The 19,557-nt window shown below is 44.7% G+C and overlaps 1 protein-coding gene across 1 annotated transcript in view; it reads right to left on the minus strand.

The window, feature by feature from the left end:
* Window positions 1-17,817, minus strand: part of LOC106578205 (uncharacterized) — a 28,858-nt gene extending 11,041 nt beyond the window's left edge. Inside the window, exons 1-5 of the mRNA XM_082964607.1 lie at window positions 17,782-17,817; window positions 17,150-17,342; window positions 14,976-16,229; window positions 7,564-7,840; window positions 4,532-5,063 (exon numbers count right to left, since the gene is read on the minus strand). Of these exons, the coding sequence (XP_082820733.1) occupies window positions 4,532-5,063; window positions 7,564-7,840; window positions 14,976-16,229; window positions 17,150-17,342; window positions 17,782-17,817 (2,292 nt within the window). The remainder of the gene's footprint in view (window positions 1-4,531; window positions 5,064-7,563; window positions 7,841-14,975; window positions 16,230-17,149; window positions 17,343-17,781) is intronic.
* Window positions 17,818-19,557: the final 1,740 nt, after the last annotated feature.

The raw sequence follows: 19,557 nt of genomic DNA on the forward strand, positions 1-19,557 counted from the left end.
ATGCTAACACTGATTATAACTACCCAGACCCTTCAGACATGCTAACACTGGTTATACCTACCAGACCCTTCAGACATGCTAACACTGGTTATACCTACCCAGGCCCTTCAGACATGCTAACACTGATTATACCTACCCAGACCCTTCAGACATGCTAACATGCTAACACTGGTTATACCTACCCAGACCCTTCAGACATGCTAACACTGATTATACCTACCCAGACCCTTCAGACATGCTAACACTGATTATACCTACCCAGACCCTTCAGACATGCTAACACTGGTTATACCTACCCAGACATGCTAACACTGATTATACCTACCCAGACCCTTCAGACATGCTAACACTGATTATACCTACCCAGACCCTTCAGACATGCTAACACTGATTATACCTACCCAGACCCTTCAGACATGCTAACACTGATTATACCTACCCAGACCCTTCAGACATGCTAACACTGATTATACCTACCCAGACCCTTCAGACATGCTAACACTGATTATACCTACCCAGACCCTTCAGACATGCTAACATGCTAACACTGATTATACCTACCCAGACCCTTCAGACATGCTAACACTGATTATACCTACCCAGACCCTTCAGACATGCTAACACTGGTTATACCTACCCAGACCCTTCAGACATGCTAACACTGGTTATACCTACCCAGGCCCTTCAGACATGCTAACACTGATTATACCTACCCAGACCCTTCAGACATGCTAACATGCTAACACTGGTTATACCTACCCAGACCCTTCAGACATGCTAACACTGATTATACCTACCCAGACCCTTCAGACATGCTAACACTGATTATACCTACCCAGACCCTTCAGACATGCTAACACTGGTTATACCTACCCAGACATGCTAACACTGATTATACCTACCCAGACCCTTCAGACATGCTAACACTGATTATACCTACCCAGACCCTTCAGACATGCTAACACTGATTATACCTACCCAGACCCTTCAGACATGCTAACACTGATTATACCTACCCAGACCCTTCAGACATGCTAACACTGATTATACCTACCCAGACCCTTCAGACATGCTAACATGCTAACACTGATTATACCTACCCAGACCCTTCAGACATGCTAACACTGATTATACCTACCCAGACCCTTCAGACATGCTAACATGCTAACACTGATTATACCTACCCAGACCCTTCAGACATGCTAACACTGATTATACCAGTGTTGTGAATTCTGTAATGAAGGTATTGTTAATAAAATATAAAAAAATGTATCTCGGAAGAAATGGAATAACCTAAGGAGGATCCATAACAAATACTAAACCAAACATTAACCCTTAACTTTACCTTAAAGAGATTCTCTGGTACTTAAAAAATAAAAAAAACTTTGACAGTAGTTCTGAAAGTAAATGAGTGAAAAGTGGTCCCCATAATTGCGTGTTACATCACATATGCACAGACGTGTACCACGTCATTGCTCTCTCACTCTTCTGTGTGTGCGCATCTTGCTAGCTGTCGCTCAAATGGCGAGGGGCTGAAGTTCATTGGCTAGAACGCACATCGCTAGGGGGCTGACCGGAAAATGGCGCAGCTCAGCTTCCAGAAAAAAACGTCGCTTTCAAACTAGGGATTTTGTGGCTAATTGAGGTAAGACAGTAATTCTGCTCATATACTGAACAAAAATATGAATGCAACAATTTCAAAGATTTTACTGAGTTACAATTCATATAAGGAAATGAGTCAATTGAAATAAATTCATTAGGCCCTAATCTATGGATTTTACATGACTGGGAATACAGATATGCATCTGTTGGTCACAGATACCTAAAATAAAAGGTAGGGGTGTGGATCAGAAACCAGTCAGTATCTGGTGTGACCACCATTTGCCTCATGCAGCGCTGCACATCTCCTTCACATAGAGTTGATCAGGCTGTTGATTGTGGCCTGTGGAATGTTGTCCCACCTCCTCTTCAATGGCTGTGAGAAGTTGCTGGATATTGGTGAGGAACTGGAACACTGCTGTCGTACACGTCGATCCAGAGCATCCCAAACATGCTCAATGGGTGACATGTCTGTATGCAGGCCATTGAAGAACTGGAACATTTTCAGCTTCCAGGAATTGTGTACAGATCCTTGCGACATGGGGCTGTGCATTATCATGCTGAAACATGAGGTGATGGAGGCGGATGAATGGCACAACAATGGGCCTCAGGATCTCATCACGGTATCTCTGTGCATTGTGACTGATAAAATGCAATTGTGTTCATTGTCTGTAGCTTATGCCTGCCCCATACCATAACCACACCATCACCACACCATCACCTGTTCACAACATTGACATCAGCAAACCGCTCGCCCACACACAACGCCATACACGTGGTTTGCGGTTGTGAGGCCGGTTGGACGTACTGCCAAATTCTCTAAAATGACGTTGGAGGTGGCTTATGGTAGAGAAATGAACATTCAATTCTTTGGCAACAGCTCTGGTGGACATTCCTGCAGTCAGCATGCCAATTGCACGCTCCCTCAACTTGAGACATCTGTGGCATTGTGTGTTGTAACAAAACGGAACATTTTAGAGTGGGCTTTTATTGTCCCCAGCACAAGGTGCACCTGTGTAATGATTATGTTGTTTAATCAGCTTCTTGATATGCTACACCTGTCAGGTAGATTATATACTGCTCAAAAAAATAAAGGGAACACTTAAACAACACAATGTAACTCCAAGTCAATCACACTTCTGTGAAATCAAACTGTCCACTTAGGAAGCAACACTGATTGACAATACATTTCACATGCTGTTGTGCAAATGGAATAGACAACAGGTGGAAATTATAGGCAATAAGCAAGACACCCCCAATAAAGGAGTGGTTCTGCAGGTGGGGACCACAGACCACTTCTCAGTTCCTATGCTTACTGGCTGATGTTTTTGTCACTTTTGAATGCTGGCGGTGCTTTCACTCTAGTGGTAGCATGAGACGGAGTCTACAACCCACACAAGTGGCTCAGGTAGTGCAGCTCATCCAGGATGGCACATCAATGCGAGCTGTGGCAAGAAGGTTTGCTGTGTCTGTCAGCGTAGTGTCCAGAGCATGGAGGCACTACCAGGAGACAGGCCAGTACATCAGGAGATGTGGAGGAGGCCGTAGGAGGGCAACAACCCAGCAGCAGGACCGCTACCTCCGCCTTTGTGCAAGGAGGAGCAGGAGAAGCACTGCCAGAGCCCTGCAAAATGACCTCCAGCAGGCCACAAATGTGCATGTGTCTACTCAAACGGTCAGAAACAGACTCCATGAGGGTGGTATGAGGGCCCGACGTCCACAGGTGGGGGTTGTGCTTACAGCCCAACACCGTGCAGGACGTTTGGCATTTGCCAGAGAACACCAAGATAGGCGCCCTGTGCTCTTCACAGATGAAAGCAGGTTCACACTGAGCACGTGACAGACGTGACAGAGTCTGGAGACGCCGTGGAGAACGTTCTGCTGCCTGCAACATCCTCCAGCATGACCGGTTTGGCGGTGGGTCAGTCATGGTGTGGGGTGGCATTTCTTTGGGGGGCCGCACAGCCCTCCATGTGCTCGCCAGAGGTAGCCTGACTGCCATTAGGTACCGAGATGAGATCCTCAGACCCCTTGTGAGACCATATGCTGGTGCGGTTGGCCCTGGGTTCCTCCTAATGCAAGACAATGCTAGACCTCATGTGGCTGGAGTGTGTCAGCAGTTCCTGCAAGAGGAAGGCATTGATGCTATGGACTGGCCCGCCCGTTCCCCAGACCTGAATCCAATTGAGCACATCTGGGACATCACGTCTCGCTCCATCCACCAACGCCACGTTGCACCACAGACTGTCCAGGAGTTGGCGGATGGTTTAGTCCAGGTCTGGGAGGAGATCCCTCAGGAGACCATCCGCCACCTCATCAGGAGCATGCCCAGGCGTTGTAGGGAGGTCATACAGGCACGTGGAGGCCACACACACACTACTGAGCCTCATTTTGACTTATTTTAAGGACATTACATCAAAGTTGGATCAGCCTGTAGTGTGGTTTTCCACTTTCATTTTGAGTGTGACTCCAATTCCAGACCTCCATGGGTTGGTAAATTGGATTTCCATTGATTATTTTTGTGTGATTTTGTTGTCAGCACATTCAACTATGTAAAGAAAAAAGTATTTAATAAGATTATTTCTTTCATTCAGATCTAGGATGTGTTGTTTAAGTGTTCCCTTTATTTTTTTGAGCAGTATATATCTGTAAGGTATATATTTGACGAACTGACTTAAATTTGACGAACTGACTTGTCGGACAGGTGGCATCCTATGACGGTGCCACGTTGAAAGTCACTGAGACTCTTCAGTACGATCCATACTACAGCCAATGTTTGTCTATGGAGATTGCATGGCGGTGTGCTCGATTTTATACACCTGTCAGCAACGGGTGTGGCTGAAAGAGCCAAATCCACTAATTTGAAGGGGTGTCTACATACTTATGTATATACAGTACAGTGGGGGTACAGCCAGTAGATGTATGTGTTTACCATGTAGTTCTTGTACAGGGGATGTCCAGGCTTGGGTCGGGGGGGTAGAGGGGGGCCTCTCTTTGGTGCCCTCTGAACCTGCGGCTGATTGGAGGGGGTGGGGACAGCCTGTTGATTGGCTGATGTGGTAGAGGGGGCAGAGACATCCTGGGGAGGGGATGGCTGATTGGATGATATAGCAGAGGGGGCGGAGATAGCCTGGGGAGGGGTCTGCTGATTAGCTAATGCGGTAGAGGAGGCGGAGATAGCCTGGGGAGGGGTCTGCTGATTAGCTAATGTGGTAGAGGAGGCGGAGATAGCCTGGGGAGGGGTCTGCTGATTAGCTAATGCGGTAGAGGAGGTGGAGATAGCCTGGGGAGGGGTCTGCTGATTAGCTAATGCGGTAGAGGAGGCGGAGATAGCCTGGGGAGGGGTCTGCTGATTAGCTAATGTGGTAGAGGAGGCGGAGATAGCCTGGGGAGGTGGGGGTCGACCAGGAACAGTCTTTATGGGAGGGGGGCGGAGGGGGAGAATCTTAACCCCTCCCTGGGGTCTGAGACACAGAGAGACAGAGAGAGAGAGAGATACAGAGACCGAGAGAGACAGACAGAGAGAGAGACAGAGAGAGAGAGGACAGGTTAAAAGTGTGTTTGTGGTCTGGAATACACAAAGAAAGATATTCATAGTTATTATACTATTATATTACTATTTTACATTTCTACTGCTTTGAGAGCAGCTACATGATAACAAGGAGGACTATACAGTCTATCAGGAGTCACTAAACTAACCAAGAGGAGGACTATACAGTCTATCAGGAGTCACTAAACTAACCAAGAGGAGGACTATACTGTCTATCAGGAGTCACTAACCAAGAGGAGGACTATACAGTCTATCAGGAGTCACTAACCAAGAGGAGGACTATACTGTCTATCAGGAGTCACTAACCAAGAGGAGGACTATACAGTCTATCAGGAGTCACTAACCAAGAGGAGGACTATACAGTCTATCGGAGTCTGGGGGAGTCACAACTAACCAAGAGGAGGACTATACAGTCTATCAGGAGTCACTAACCAAGAGGAGGACTATACAGTCTATCAGGAGTCACTAACCAAGAGGAGGACTATACAGTCTATCAGGAGTCACTAAACTAACCAAGAGGAGGACTATACAGTCTATCAGGAGTCACTAACCAAGAGGAGGACTATACAGTCTATCAGGAGTCACTAAACTAACCAAGAGGAGGACTATACAGTCTATCAGGAGTCACTAAACTAACCAAGAGGAGGACTATACAGTCTATCAGGAGTCACTAACCAAGAGGAGGACTATACAGTCTATCAGGAGTCACTAAACTAACCAAGAGGAGGACTATACAGTCTATCAGGAGTCACTAACCAAGAGGAGGACTATACAGTCTATCAGGAGTCACTAACCAAGAGGAGGACTATACAGTCTATCAGGAGTCACTAACCAAGAGGAGGACTATACAGTCTATCAGGAGTCACTAAACTAACCAAGAGGAGGACTATACAGTCTATCAGGAGTCACTAAACTAACCAAGAGGAGGACTATACAGTCTATCAGGAGTCACTAACCAAGAGGAGGACTATACAGTCTATCAGGAGTCACTAAACTAACCAAGAGGAGGACTATACAGTCTATCAGGAGTCACTAACCAAGAGGAGGACTATACAGTCTATCAGGAGTCACTAACCAAGAGGAGGACTATACAGTCTATCAGGAGTCACTAACCAAGAGGAGGACTATACAGTCTATCAGGAGTCACTAAACTAACCAAGAGGAGGACTATACAGTCTATCAGGAGTCACTAACCAAGAGGAGGACTATACTGTCTATCAGGAGTCACTAACCAAGAGGAGGACTATACAGTCTATCAGGAGTCACTAACCAAGAGGAGGACTATACAGTCTATCAGGAGTCACTAAACTAACCAAGAGGAGGACTATACAGTCTATCAGGAGTCACTAACCAAGAGGAGGACTATACAGTCTATCAGGAGTCACTAACCAAGAGGAGGACTATACAGTCTATCAGGAGTCACTAACCAAGAGGAGGACTATACAGTCTATCAGGAGTCACTAACCAAGAGGAGGACTATACAGTCTATCAGGAGTCACTAAACTAACCAAGAGGAGGACTATACAGTCTATCAGGAGTCACTACCTAACCAAGAGGAGGACTATACAGTCTATCAGGAGTCACTAACCAAGAGGAGGACTATACTGTCTATCAGGAGTCACTAAACTAACCAAGAGGAGGACTATACTGTCTATCAGGAGTCACTAAACTTACCAAGTGGAGGACTATACAGTCTATCAGGAGTCACTAAACTAACCAAGAGGAGGACTATACAGTCTATCAGGAGTCACTAACCAAGAGGAGGACTATACAGTCTATCAGGAGTCACTAACCAAGAGGAGGACTATACAGTCTATCAGGAGTCACTAACCTAACCAAGAGGAGGACTATACAGTCTATCAGGAGTCACTAACCAAGAGGAGGACTATACAGTCTATCAGGAGTCACTAAACTAACCAAGAGGAGGACTATACAGTCTATCAGGAGTCACTAAACTAACCAAGAGGAGGACTATACAGTCTATCAGGAGTCACTAACCAAGAGGAGGACTATACAGTCTATCAGGAGTCACTAACCAAGAGGAGGACTATACTGTCTATCAGGAGTCACTAACCAAGAGGAGGACTATACAGTCTATCAGGAGTCACTAACCAAGAGGAGGACTATACAGTCTATCAGGAGTCACTAACCAAGAGGAGGACTATACAGTCTATCAGGAGTCACTAAACTAACCAAGAGGAGGACTATACAGTCTATCAGGAGTCACTAAACTAACCAAGAGGAGGACTATACAGTCTATCAGGAGTCACTAAACTAACCAAGAGGAGGACTATACAGTCTATCAGGAGTCACTAACCTAACCAAGAGGAGGACTATACTGTCTATCAGGAGTCACTAACCAAGAGGAGGACTATACAGTCTATCAGGAGTCCAGGACACAGATACAGACTTACCGAGGAGGAAGAGGAGGTTCAGACTCTGTGGAGACCGGTGGGGTTTTCCTTTGGACTGGAGCTGGGGGTAAGGCTGGGGGAGTAGACCGCACTGGAGCTGGGGGTAAGGCTGGGGGAGTAGACCGCACTGGGGCTGGGTTTGGGGCTAGGGGACTAGACCCCACTGGGGCTGGGACTGGGGGACTAGACCCCACTGGGGCTGGTGGAATAAGCCCCACTGGGGCTGGGGGACTAGACCCCACTGGGGCTGGGTTTGGGGCTGGGGGACTAGACCCCACTGGGAGGGGCTGGGGGAGTAGACCCCACTAGGGCTGGGTTTGGGGTTGGAGATGGGGCTAAGGTTGGGGGAGTATCCTGGACTGGAGCTGGGATTAAAGTCTGGATGGAGGGTTTGGATGCCAGAGAAGGTCTCCTGTTCTCTGGTAGGGCTGTCCCAGACACAGGAAAGAGAGAGGAGGAGGAGGAGATAGGAAGAGGAGAGAGGAGGAGAGGGTTCAAAAATTATTTTAGTACATGCAATTACAGTCACAGTTTATAGTCATGTAAAGTTATGTGCATAATCACAGGAAGCTGTTGAGGGGGGAGGAGAGAGGAGGGGAGGAGAGATGAGGAGGGGAGGAGAGATGAGGAGGAGGCTGTTGAGGGGAGGAGAGATGAGGAGGAGGCTGTTGAGGGGAGGAGAGAGGAGAGATGAGGAGGAGGCTGTTGAGGGGAGGAGAGAGGAGGAGGAGAGATGATGAGGAGGCTGTTTAGGGGAGGAGAGATGAGGAGGAGGCTGTTGAGGGGAGGAGAGATGAGGAGGAGGCTGTTGAGGGGAGGAGAGAGGAGAGATGAGGAGGAGGCTGTTGAGGGGAGGAGAGAGGAGGAGGAGAGATGAGGAGGAGGCTGTTGAGGGGAGGAGAGATGAGGAGGAGGCAGTTGAGGCGAGGAGGGGAGGAGGGGAGGCTGTTGAGGGGAGGAGAGAGGAGGAGGGGAGGAGGCAGTTGAGGGGAGGAGGGGAGGAGAGAGGAGGGGAGGAGGGGAGGAGAGAGGAGGGGAGGAGGAGGAGGAGAGGAGGAGGGGAGGAGAGGGGAGGAGGGGAGGAGAGAGGAGGGAGGAGGAGGAGGCAGTTGAGGGGAGGAGAGAGGAGGGGAGGAGAGGGGAGGACGGCTCATAAAAGAACGGAGCAAATGGAATGGTATCAAATACACAGAAATGATATCCAGTGTCTTCTGAAAGTATTCACAACCCTTGACTTATTCCACATTTTGTTGCAGCCTGAATGCCCCTTGACTTATTCCACATTTTGTGGTGTTGCAGCCTGAATGCCCCTTGACTTATTCCACATTTTGTTGTGTTACAGCCTGAATTCTAAATTATTTACATATTTTTATTTAACCTTTATTTAACCTTTATTTAACCAGGCAAGTCAGTTAAGAACAAATTTCTTATTTACAATGACGCCTACCAAAAAGGTTAAAGACCACCTGTGGGGACGGGGGTTGGCATAAAAAATAAATACAAAATAAATAACATATAAATATTGGACAAAACACGCATCAGGACAAGAGAGACAACACAACACAACACTGCATAAAGAGAGGCTTAAGACAACAACATAGCAAGGCAACAGAACATGACTACAACATGGTAGTAGCACAAAACATGGTAGCAGCACAAAACATGGTAGGAGCACAAAACATGGTACAAACATTACTGGGCGCAGAGGGCAAGAAGGTAGAGACAAAATTGATAAAATATTATTTTTTCTCACCCATCTACACACAACAATATCCCATAATGACAACGTGAAAACAAGTTTAAGATACATTTTTTTGCAAAATTATTGAAAATGAAATGCATAAATATCAAATTTAAATAAGTATTCACACCCCTGAGTCACTGCATGTAATAATCACCTTTGGCAGCGATTACAGTCTTTCTGGGTAAGTCTTTAAAGAACTTTGCACACCTGGATTGTACAATATTTGCCCATTATTCTTTTAAAAATTCTTCAAACTCTGTCAAGTTGGTTGTTGATCATTGCTCGACAGCCATTTTCAAATCTTGCCATAGATTTTTAAGCCGATTTAAGTCAAAACTGTAACTTGGCCACTCAGGAACATTCAAGGTCGTCTTGGTAAGAAACTCCAGTGTATATTTGACCTTGTGTTTTAGGTTATTGTCCTGCTGAAAGGTGAATTTCAAATCAAATTTAAAATATTTCTTACATGCTCCGAATACAACCTTACTGTGAAAAGCACTTAACAATGCAGCTCAAGAAATAGAGTTAAGAACATATTTGAAATAAACTAAAGTAAAAAAACGAAAATAAAAAGTAACACAAAATAACAATAAAGAGCTCAGTTGGTAGAGCATGGTGTGTGCAACGCCAGGGTTGTGGGTTCGATTCCCACGGGGGGGGTCAGCACAACAAAAAAAAAATGAAATGTATGCATTCACTACTGTAAGTCGCTCTGGATAAGAGTGTCTGCTAAATGACTAAAATGTAAAATGTAAAGTGCAGGGGTACAGGTTAGTGGAGGTAATTTGTAAATGTTGGTAGGGGTAAAGTGACTATGCAAATACCCCTACCTGCAAATAAAGTAGTCAATGTAAATAGTCCAGGTGGCCATTTGATTAATTGTTCAGCAGTCTTATGGCTTGGGGATAGAAGCTGTTAAGGAGACTTTTGGACCTGGACTTGGAGCTCTGGTACTCGTCTCCCAGTGTCTGTTGGAAAGCAGACTGAACCAGGTTGTCCACTAGGATTTGTATACTTTATTTTTTATTATTTATTTCTTTTGTATTATTTTTATAATTGAATATCCGAAACATACAACATACTTGCAGTGAAGCTGCTCAACAACTACATCATCCCAGTCGTCCAACAGATTCCCATTCAGAGCGACAAACAGAAGCATCCAGGGTCAATTACCTGCTCAAGGGCATGTTGGCCGATCTCCTGTCATTCAAATGTACTTTTTATGTTTTGTTTTGACTTTATTTTTTACTTTTATCTTTGACCATCATTCTCTCTCTCACACAGCAACTCCACTCCCACTTGTCTCCAATTCCACATACCAACCCTCAGCTTCCCTCAGCCCATCCCATGTATCTCTGCTGGCCACCCACTTCGGGTTTCCACGCAACACATATCTTTCAACTATGCTGTGATGTTTAACGTACAATATCAATCTATGTAATCGAATAGAATCCACATATTGCGAGTTGAAGATAAATACTTTTACTAAGAGAATTAGTATATTAGTAATTGACTGACCCGGTCTCTCCAGATCTCCCAACATTACTATTTCTAGGGTCAATTTTAGATGTTATGCATTTAGATGTTATGCAATGTTATGCATTTTCAGCCATTCCTGAACCTGGGACCAGAAACAGGCTACCTAAGGGCAATACCAAAAGAAATGGTCTATCGATTCTGTATCCTCACAACAAAATCTGCAGAGCTTCGATGATTTTATGACCCAAATATTCAACATTTTGTTGCTGGCAAGAATTCTATATAATAATTTTAGCTGAAAAGCACGAAGTCTTGAATCTTGTGTTGTTTTATATATCAACTCATACACCCTGTACCATGGAATCGGTACATCAAAAATCTCTTCCCAACTATTTTGCAATCTGTATGGCACAGTTGTCAACATCCTGGTCCTCAAATGAAACTGGTATACTTTCCTATTTATGCTATTTTTATTCCTCCGCAAGTTTTGATCCTTTATGTTGGGCAGACAGACCAGTTCCCTACCTCCTCCCGCTGCCACTTGCCTCCTCCATTTTTGGGGTAATGCTGTAATCAATTGGTTGTACTCTTGGATTGAGCAGACCTTTCCTTACAATTCTGATAACTCCATGAAGGCCATAATTCTACCATTCCAATTTACAATATCATTTATGAACAAAATACCCTGTTCAAACATATTTCCCATAAATACAGGTATTTTATCAACCAGCACATTTGACTTCAGCCATAATATGTGTTGTAATATTTGTTTTATCTTTTCAGGGGGGTGACATAGAAATTGTAGCCAGCTCTGCAATGCTTGTTTGAAAAAGAGAGATACTTTGAAAAAAGTATCATTTTCAATTAATCGAAAATGAGACATGGCAATCTGCACAAAGGCAAAATGGCCATTTTTAAACAATGGATGAGCTTTTCTTAGTAATCTACTTGAGAACCATTTAGGGTTCAAGTAAAACCTTTGAATGAGTGAAGCTTTTAGAGAGAGGTTTAGTGCTTGCAGGATAATCTCAACCCACCCAAATCATATTCATTATATAGATAGGCATGCTTTATTTTGTCTGGTTTAGCATCCCAGATAAAGCGAAATATTTTTTGCTCATATGATTTGACAAACGTATAAGGAGTAGGCAGCGCCATAAGTAAGTGAGTAAACTGAGATATGACTAAGGAGTTAATCAGGGCAATTTTTCCATAAATAGACGTATTTACCTCTCCATGGTTGCAGGATCTTGTCTATTTTTACAAGTTTTCTATTGAAATTCATTGTGTAGAGCTTATTTATATCTTTTGTGATATGAATATCGAGTATGTCTACTTCACCATCAGCCCATTTTATAGGTAAACTGCAGGGTAATGTAAAAGTTGTATTTTTTAAAAGATCCAATACGTAATATTGTACACTTATCATAATTAGTTTTAGTCCAGAGAGTACAGAAAAGTTATCTAGATCTTCAATGAGACATTGCAGGGATCTAGCTTGCGGACTTAATATAAAACTTGAGTCATCGGCATACATGGACACCTTTGTTTTTAAGCCTTGGATTTCTAATCCTCTAATGTTGTTATTGGATCTGATTTTAATAGCTAGCATTTCAATGGCCATAACGAATAGATATGGTGACAGCGGACACCCTTGTTTAACTCCTCTTGACAATTCAAAACTCTCTGAGAAGTAGCCGTTATTTACTATTTTACACCTGGGGTTGCTATACATTATTTTTACCCATTTTATAAGAGAATTACCAAAATTGGAAAAAATCCAGGCATTTCTAAATAAAATCCAGTTTTACTTTATCAAATGCCTTTTCAAAATCCGCTATAAATACCATTCCTGGCTTATTATACGTTTCATGATGTTCTATTATGTCTAGTAGTTGTCGTATATAATCTCCAATGTATCGTCCATGTAAAAAACCTGTCTGATCAGGATGAACAATACCTGGTAAAACCCTTTTAATTCTTAGTGCTATGCATTTTGCTAGTATTTTTGCATCACAACATTGAAGTGTAAGGGGCCTCCAGTTTTTTAGTCAGACTGGGTCTTTATATTTGCCATCTGGGTAGTGTTTTAATAATAGAAAAATCAGACCTTCCTGCAGAATACCTGACAAACTACCATTTCTATAGGAGTAGTTAAAACAATCTAACAATGGAGCTTTTAGTATATCAAGAAATACCTGATATACCTCTACCGGTATGCCATCAAGCCCTGGGGTTTTTCCAGACTGAAAGGATTTAATAGTCTCAAAAAGTTATTCCTCTGTAATTTGGCCTTCGCACTGATCTTTCTGTACATTTGTTAATATTCCATTTGTTATATTATTTGGAAAGAATTCCTTACTATAATCTTCATTCAGTGGGAAAGGATGAGACGGAAAAGTGAACATCTGCCTAAAATAATTAGCTTCCTCTATTAATAATTTGGAGAATCATAGACGACTCCGTCTTCAGTAACGAGCGAAAGAGATAAGAAAGTACTCAAGACGACTAGCTTGATTAACTTCTATGGGCTAGGTGGGACAGTGAAATATCAGGGCGGCAAATTCAAAAACAACAAAATGTCATAATTCAGCTTTCTCAAACATACAACTATTTTACACCATTTTAAATATACACTTCTCCTTGATGTAACCACATTGTCCGATTTCAAAAAGGCTTTACAGCGAAAGCAAAACATTAGATTATGTTAGGAGAGTACATAGACAAAAATAATCACACAGCCATTTTCCAAGCAAGGACATGTGTCAATAAAACCCAAACACAGCTAAATGAAGCACTAACCTTTGACGATCTTCATCAGATGACACTCCTAGGACATTATGTAACACAATACATGTATGTTTTGTTCGATAAAGTTCATATTTATATCCAAAAACAGCATTTTACATTGGCGCGTGATGTTCAGAAAATGTATTCCCACCAAAACGTCCGGTGAATGTGCACATCAATTTTACAAAAATACTCATCATAAACGTTGACAAATATATAACAATTATTTAAAGAATTATATATAGACTACCCCTGGATGCAACCGCTCTGTCAGATTTTAAAATAGCTTTACGGAGAAAGCACATTTTCCAATATTCTGAGTACATAGCTCAGCCATCACGGTGAGCTATCCAGACACCCGCCAAGTTCGGGGCAACCTAAACTCAGAATTAGTATTAGAAATATTCTCTTACCTTTGCTGATCTTCGTCAGAATGCACTCACAGGACTGCTACTTCCACAAGAAATGTTGTTTTTGTTCAAAATAATCCATATTTATGTACAAATACCTCCGTTTTGTTTGTGCGTACAGATCACTTATCCAAAGGCATAACGCGCGAGTGCGGAACGAGAGACGAAAAGTCAAAATGTCCCATTACCGTACTTAGAAGCATGTCAAACGCTGTTTAAAATCAATCTTTATGCTATTTTTTACGTAAAATTGCGATAATATTCCAACCGGACAATAGCATATTCATTCAAGAAGAAAAAGAAGGAACGGCGTGCTCGTGTGACCGCGCATATCCAATCCCTTTGTTGCCAGGCAGACCACTCAGTAACTGAGCTCCTATTATCTGCCCAGTGACAGGAAAATGCTCAAACCACTTTCTGAAGGCTTTAGACAGCCAATGGAAGCCTTAGGAAGTGCAACATCCCCCACAGACACTGTAGCTTCGATAGAGAATCAAAAGAACAACTACAATTCTCAGACTTTCCACTTCCTGCTTGGAATTTTCTCAGGTTTTTGCCTGCCATGTGTTCTGTTATACTCACAGACACCATTCAAACAGTTTTAGAAACGTCTGAGTGTTTTCTATCCAAATCCACTAATAATATGCATATTCTAGTTTCTGGGCCAGAGTAGCAACCTGTTTAAATTGGGTATGTTTTTCATCCGGCCGTGAAAATACTGCCCCCTAGCCCAGACAGGTTAAGTCTCCTCCATGTATATTTCACTAGGTATTCCGTTTCTTTTTATACCAAAAAACTCCTTGCCTTGTTAAATAAAGGTTAAGTATATATATATTTTTAAATGTTTCAAAAACTTCTCAGTTAGCGGGCTATCACACTTCTCAGTTAGCGGGCTATCACACTTCTCAGTTAGCGGGCTATCACACTTCTCAGTTAGCGGGCTTTCACACTTCTCAAAACACATCATAGGTAGCTTAGTGCTCACTTACCACTTGCTCGACCGGATGACGTCATGGCAGTGGGCTTCTGAGCAACACTTGGTCTAGTGTTGGTGCTGTGGAGGTCTACGGAGGGTTTAGTCCTGGGTGCTACTGGAGGTCTGGGAGGAGGACAGGGATTTGGGGGGGTCCCCTCTGTCTGCCCCGCCTGGCGGTCTGGTCTTTGGGGTTCAGAGTGGGGCTTTCTAGGGAGCAGGGGTCGGGGTGCAGGGATTGGGACAATAGGGTTAAGGGCAGGGACAGGAACAAGGACAGGGGTACTTAAGGTGGTCTTAATAGGTTTGGGAGACGGGTCACTGGGTTTGGGAGACGGGTCACTGGGTTTGGGAGACGGGTCACTGGGTTTGGGAGACGGGTCACTGGGTTTGGGAGACGGGTCACTGGGTTTGGGCTGTGCGGTGGTTGTATCAGCAGTCAAGTTCACGGCGATCGCCACCGAGCCTCCTCCTTGCCAGACTCCTTTGCAGGCGGTCTTGGTTGCGAGGGAGGGTTTAGGGGCGATGGGAGGGGCCGGTTTGGACGGGGCCTGGACTCGGTGACGGGGTTCAGGTCTCCCCCGCCCTAGCAACGCGCCGTTGTCTGCATGGCTACCGTGGTCCTCTGCCTGTTGCTGCTGCTCGAAGGCTTGTATCCTGGCTCTCAGAGTACTCATATCTTCCTCTTCTTCTTCTCCCGAGTCGCTCTCGCTGTTGTCGTTGCTATGGTGATCAGGTAAGCCCCAATCGTCAGAGCTAAAGGCGTCCAGGAGCTCCTGAAGGTACTTCCCCTCCTGATAACTCACTTCCTGGTTCTCTGTGACCTCACTTTCTGTCTGTCCCAGCCTCACCAGGGTCTGAACCTTGACCTCTCGCCTGATTGGTCGAAGGCTATTCTTCGTGCGAGGGTGTGGCCTGGGCCGGTTATGAAGCAGAGGAGGGGAGGAGGGAGTTGTCAAGGCAACAGTGGAATGAGGGGGTGGGACCGAGGAGGACTGCACCCATTGGTCGGTCTGGCTGCCAGAGGCAAAGGTCAGAGGTGAGAAAGGATCAGAGGTCAAGAGGTCACTGTGAAACGCTGCTGGTCTGGTGTCCTCGGTGTGTCTGCTGGTCGGAGTGTGTGTGTGTAGTGCCGGACGGTCTTCTAGGAAAAGGAGAGGGTCGACAGTAGCAGTAGCAGTTCCCACCGTGTCATCAACGCGCGACGGCGTGTCATCAGGTTTGGATATAAAGGGAAAAGAAGGTCTGGGAGGTTTTGGAGCTCTGGTGGCTACAAACAAACACCAATTCACACATTGAAGCAACAAGCACCAGTAGAAGTAGGATGAATTTGACCTAATGTCAGATTTTGGACCCCAAAACAGCCTCTAAACACTGAACTAATCTAGAACTACACATCCCAAAACAGCCGCTCAACACTGAACTAATCTAAAACTACACATCCCAAAACAGCCTCTCAAACACTGAACTAATCTAATCTAAAACTAATCTAAAACTACACATCCCAAAACAGCCGCTCAAACATTGAACTAATCTAATCTAAAACTAATCTAAAACTACACATCCCAAAACAGCCTCTCAACACTGAACTAATCTAAAACTACACATCCCAAAACAGCCGCTCAAACATTGAACTAATCTAATCTAAAACGAATCTAAAACTACACATCCCAAAACAGCCTCTCAACACTGAACTAATCTAAAACTACACATCCCAAAACAGCCTCTCAACACTGAACTATTCTAGAACTACACATCCCAAAACAGCCGCTCAACACTGAACTAATCTAAAACTACACATCCCAAAACAGCCGCTCAAACATTGAACTAATCTAATCTAAAACGAATCTAAAACTACACATCCCAAAACAGCCGCTCAACACTGAACTAATCTAAAACTACACATCCCAAAACAGCCGCTCAACACTGAACTAATCTAAAACTACACATCCCAAAACAGCCGCTCAACACTGAACTATTCTAGAACTACACATCCCAAAACAGCCGCTCAACACTGAACTAATCTAGAACTACACATCCCAAAACAGCCGCTCAAACACTGAACTATTCTAGAACTACACATCCCAAAACAGCCTCTCAACACTGAACTATTCTAGAACTACACATCCCAAAACAGAAATCTAAGAACTGATTAATAGACTGTGTGCTGTCAACCTCTCCCTCTCTTACCCACTGAGCCTCTCTGGACTGGGGCGTGACTGCGAGTTGGAACTGAGGATTTTGGTCCGGTGTCAGTCTGCGTGGCGATGGTAGTCGTGGAGACGGAGCATAAGGGTGAGGAGAAGGAAGAGGAGGAGAGAGGCAACACTTGATCCTGTTCCTGTCTCTTCTCTCTAATCACCTCATCATAGGAGGGGGGAGGCTGGGAGGTGGAGGGGAGGGAGGAAGAGCCAGGGAGGAAAACAAAATTGTCAACAAAACTATTCATGACTCACATCACGAAAGAGCACAGATTACTGCAAGTCATCCGATCGACCCCAGAGAGTGATAAACACAGGGGACATATTTACAGAGGAATTATAAAACCATGACAGGTCTTTACTAGGGTTGGGCTATGTCAACCTTCGTCTATCGTGATTATCATAAAACACTGTCATATACGAAGGTTTTTCTCCCTATTGGCCAATCCCCCCAACACCCCAACAAAAAGTGAAATTAAAAAAAATGAAACGATACTTTTGTCCCACATCATGACATCACAATGTGATGTGATTATAATAGACCCAGGCTGTAGTCACATAATAATATGAAATTCCCCTCGACAACAAATTGACGGAAAACCAACATTCAGGATTAGTTACCTGTATAGTAGGAGGTATACTACTGCCCCAGATCATAGTGGTGGGAGGAGGGTTAGTTACCTGTATAGTAGGAGGTATACTACTGCCCCAGATCATAGTGGTGGGAGGAGGGGTAGTTACCTGTATAGTAGGAGGTATACTACTGCCCCAGATCATAGTGGTGGGAGGAGGGTTAGTTACCTGTATAGTAGGAGGTATACTACTGCCCCAGATCATAGTGGTGGGAGGAGGGGTAGTTACCTGTATAGTAGGAGGTATACTACTGCCCCAGATCATAGTGGTGGGAGGAGGGTTAGTTACCTGTATAGTAGGAGGTATACTACTGCCCCAGATCATAGTGGTGGGAGGAGGGGTAGTTACCTGTATAGTAGGAGGTATACTACTGCCCCAGATCATAGTGGTGGGAGGAGGAGGGGTAGTTACCTGTATAGTAGGTGGTATACTACTGCCCCAGATCATAGTGGTGGGAGGAGGAGGGGTAGTTACCTGTATAGTAGGAGGTATACTACTGCCCCAGATCATAGTGGTGGGAGGAGGGGTAGTTACCTGTATAGTAGGAGGTATACTACTGCCCCAGATCATAGTGGTGGGGGAGGAGGAGGAGGGGTAGTTACCTGTATAGTAGGAGGTATACTACTGCCCCAGATCATAGTGGTGGGAGGAGGAGGAGGGGTAGTTACCTGTATAGTAGGAGGTATACTACTGCCCCAGATCATAGTGGTGGGAGGAGGAGGAGGGGTAGTTACCTGTATAGTAGGAGGTATACTACTGCCCCAGATCATAGTGGTGGGAGGAGGGGTAGTTACCTGTATAGTAGGAGGTATACTACTGCCCCAGATCATAGTGGTGGGAGGAGGGGGTAGTTACCTGTATATTAGGAGGTATACTACTGCCCCAGATCATAGTGGTGGGGGAGGAGGAGGAGGGGTAGTTACCTGTATAGTAGGAGGTATACTACTGCCCCAGATCATAGTGGTGGGAGGAGGAGGAGGAGGGGTAGTTACCTGTATAGTAGGAGGTATACTACTGCCCCAGATCATAGTGGTGGGAGGAGGAGGGGTAGTTACCTGTATAGTAGGAGGTATACTACTGCCCCAGATCATAGTGGTGGGAGGAGGAGGAGGAGGGGTAGTTACCTGTATAGTAGGAGGTATACTACTGCCCCAGATCATAGTGGTGGGAGGAGGGGTAGTTACCTGTATAGTAGGAGGTATACTACTGCCCCAGATCATAGTGGTGGGAGGAGGGGTAGTTACCTGTATAGTAGGAGGTATACTACTGCCCCAGATCATAGTGGTGGGAGGAGGAGGAGGAGGGGTAGTTACCTGTATAGTAGGAGGTATACTACTGCCCCAGATCATAGTGGTGGGAGGAGGGGTAGTTACCTGTATAGTAGGAGGTATACTACTGCCCCAGATCATAGTGGTGGGAGGAGGGGTAGTTACCTGTATAGTAGGAGGTATACTACTGCCCCAGATCATAGTGGTGGGAGGAGGAGGGGTAGTTACCTGTATAGTAGGAGGTATACTACTGCCCCAGATCATAGTGGTGGGAGAAGGAGGGGTAGTTACCTGTATAGTAGGAGGTATACTACTGCCCCAGATCATAGTGGTGGGAGGAGGGGTAGTTACCTGTATAGTAGGAGGTATACTACTGCCCCAGATCATAGTGGTGGGAGGAGGAGGAGGGGTAGTTACCTGTATAGTAGGAGGTATACTACTGCCCCAGATCATAGTGGTGGGAGGAGGGGTAGTTACCTGTATAGTAGGAGGTATA

This window comes from Salmo salar, chromosome 18, assembly GCF_965601325.2.
Source record: "Salmo salar chromosome 18, fSalSal1, whole genome shotgun sequence".
Lineage (NCBI taxonomy): Eukaryota > Metazoa > Chordata > Actinopteri > Salmoniformes > Salmonidae > Salmo > Salmo salar.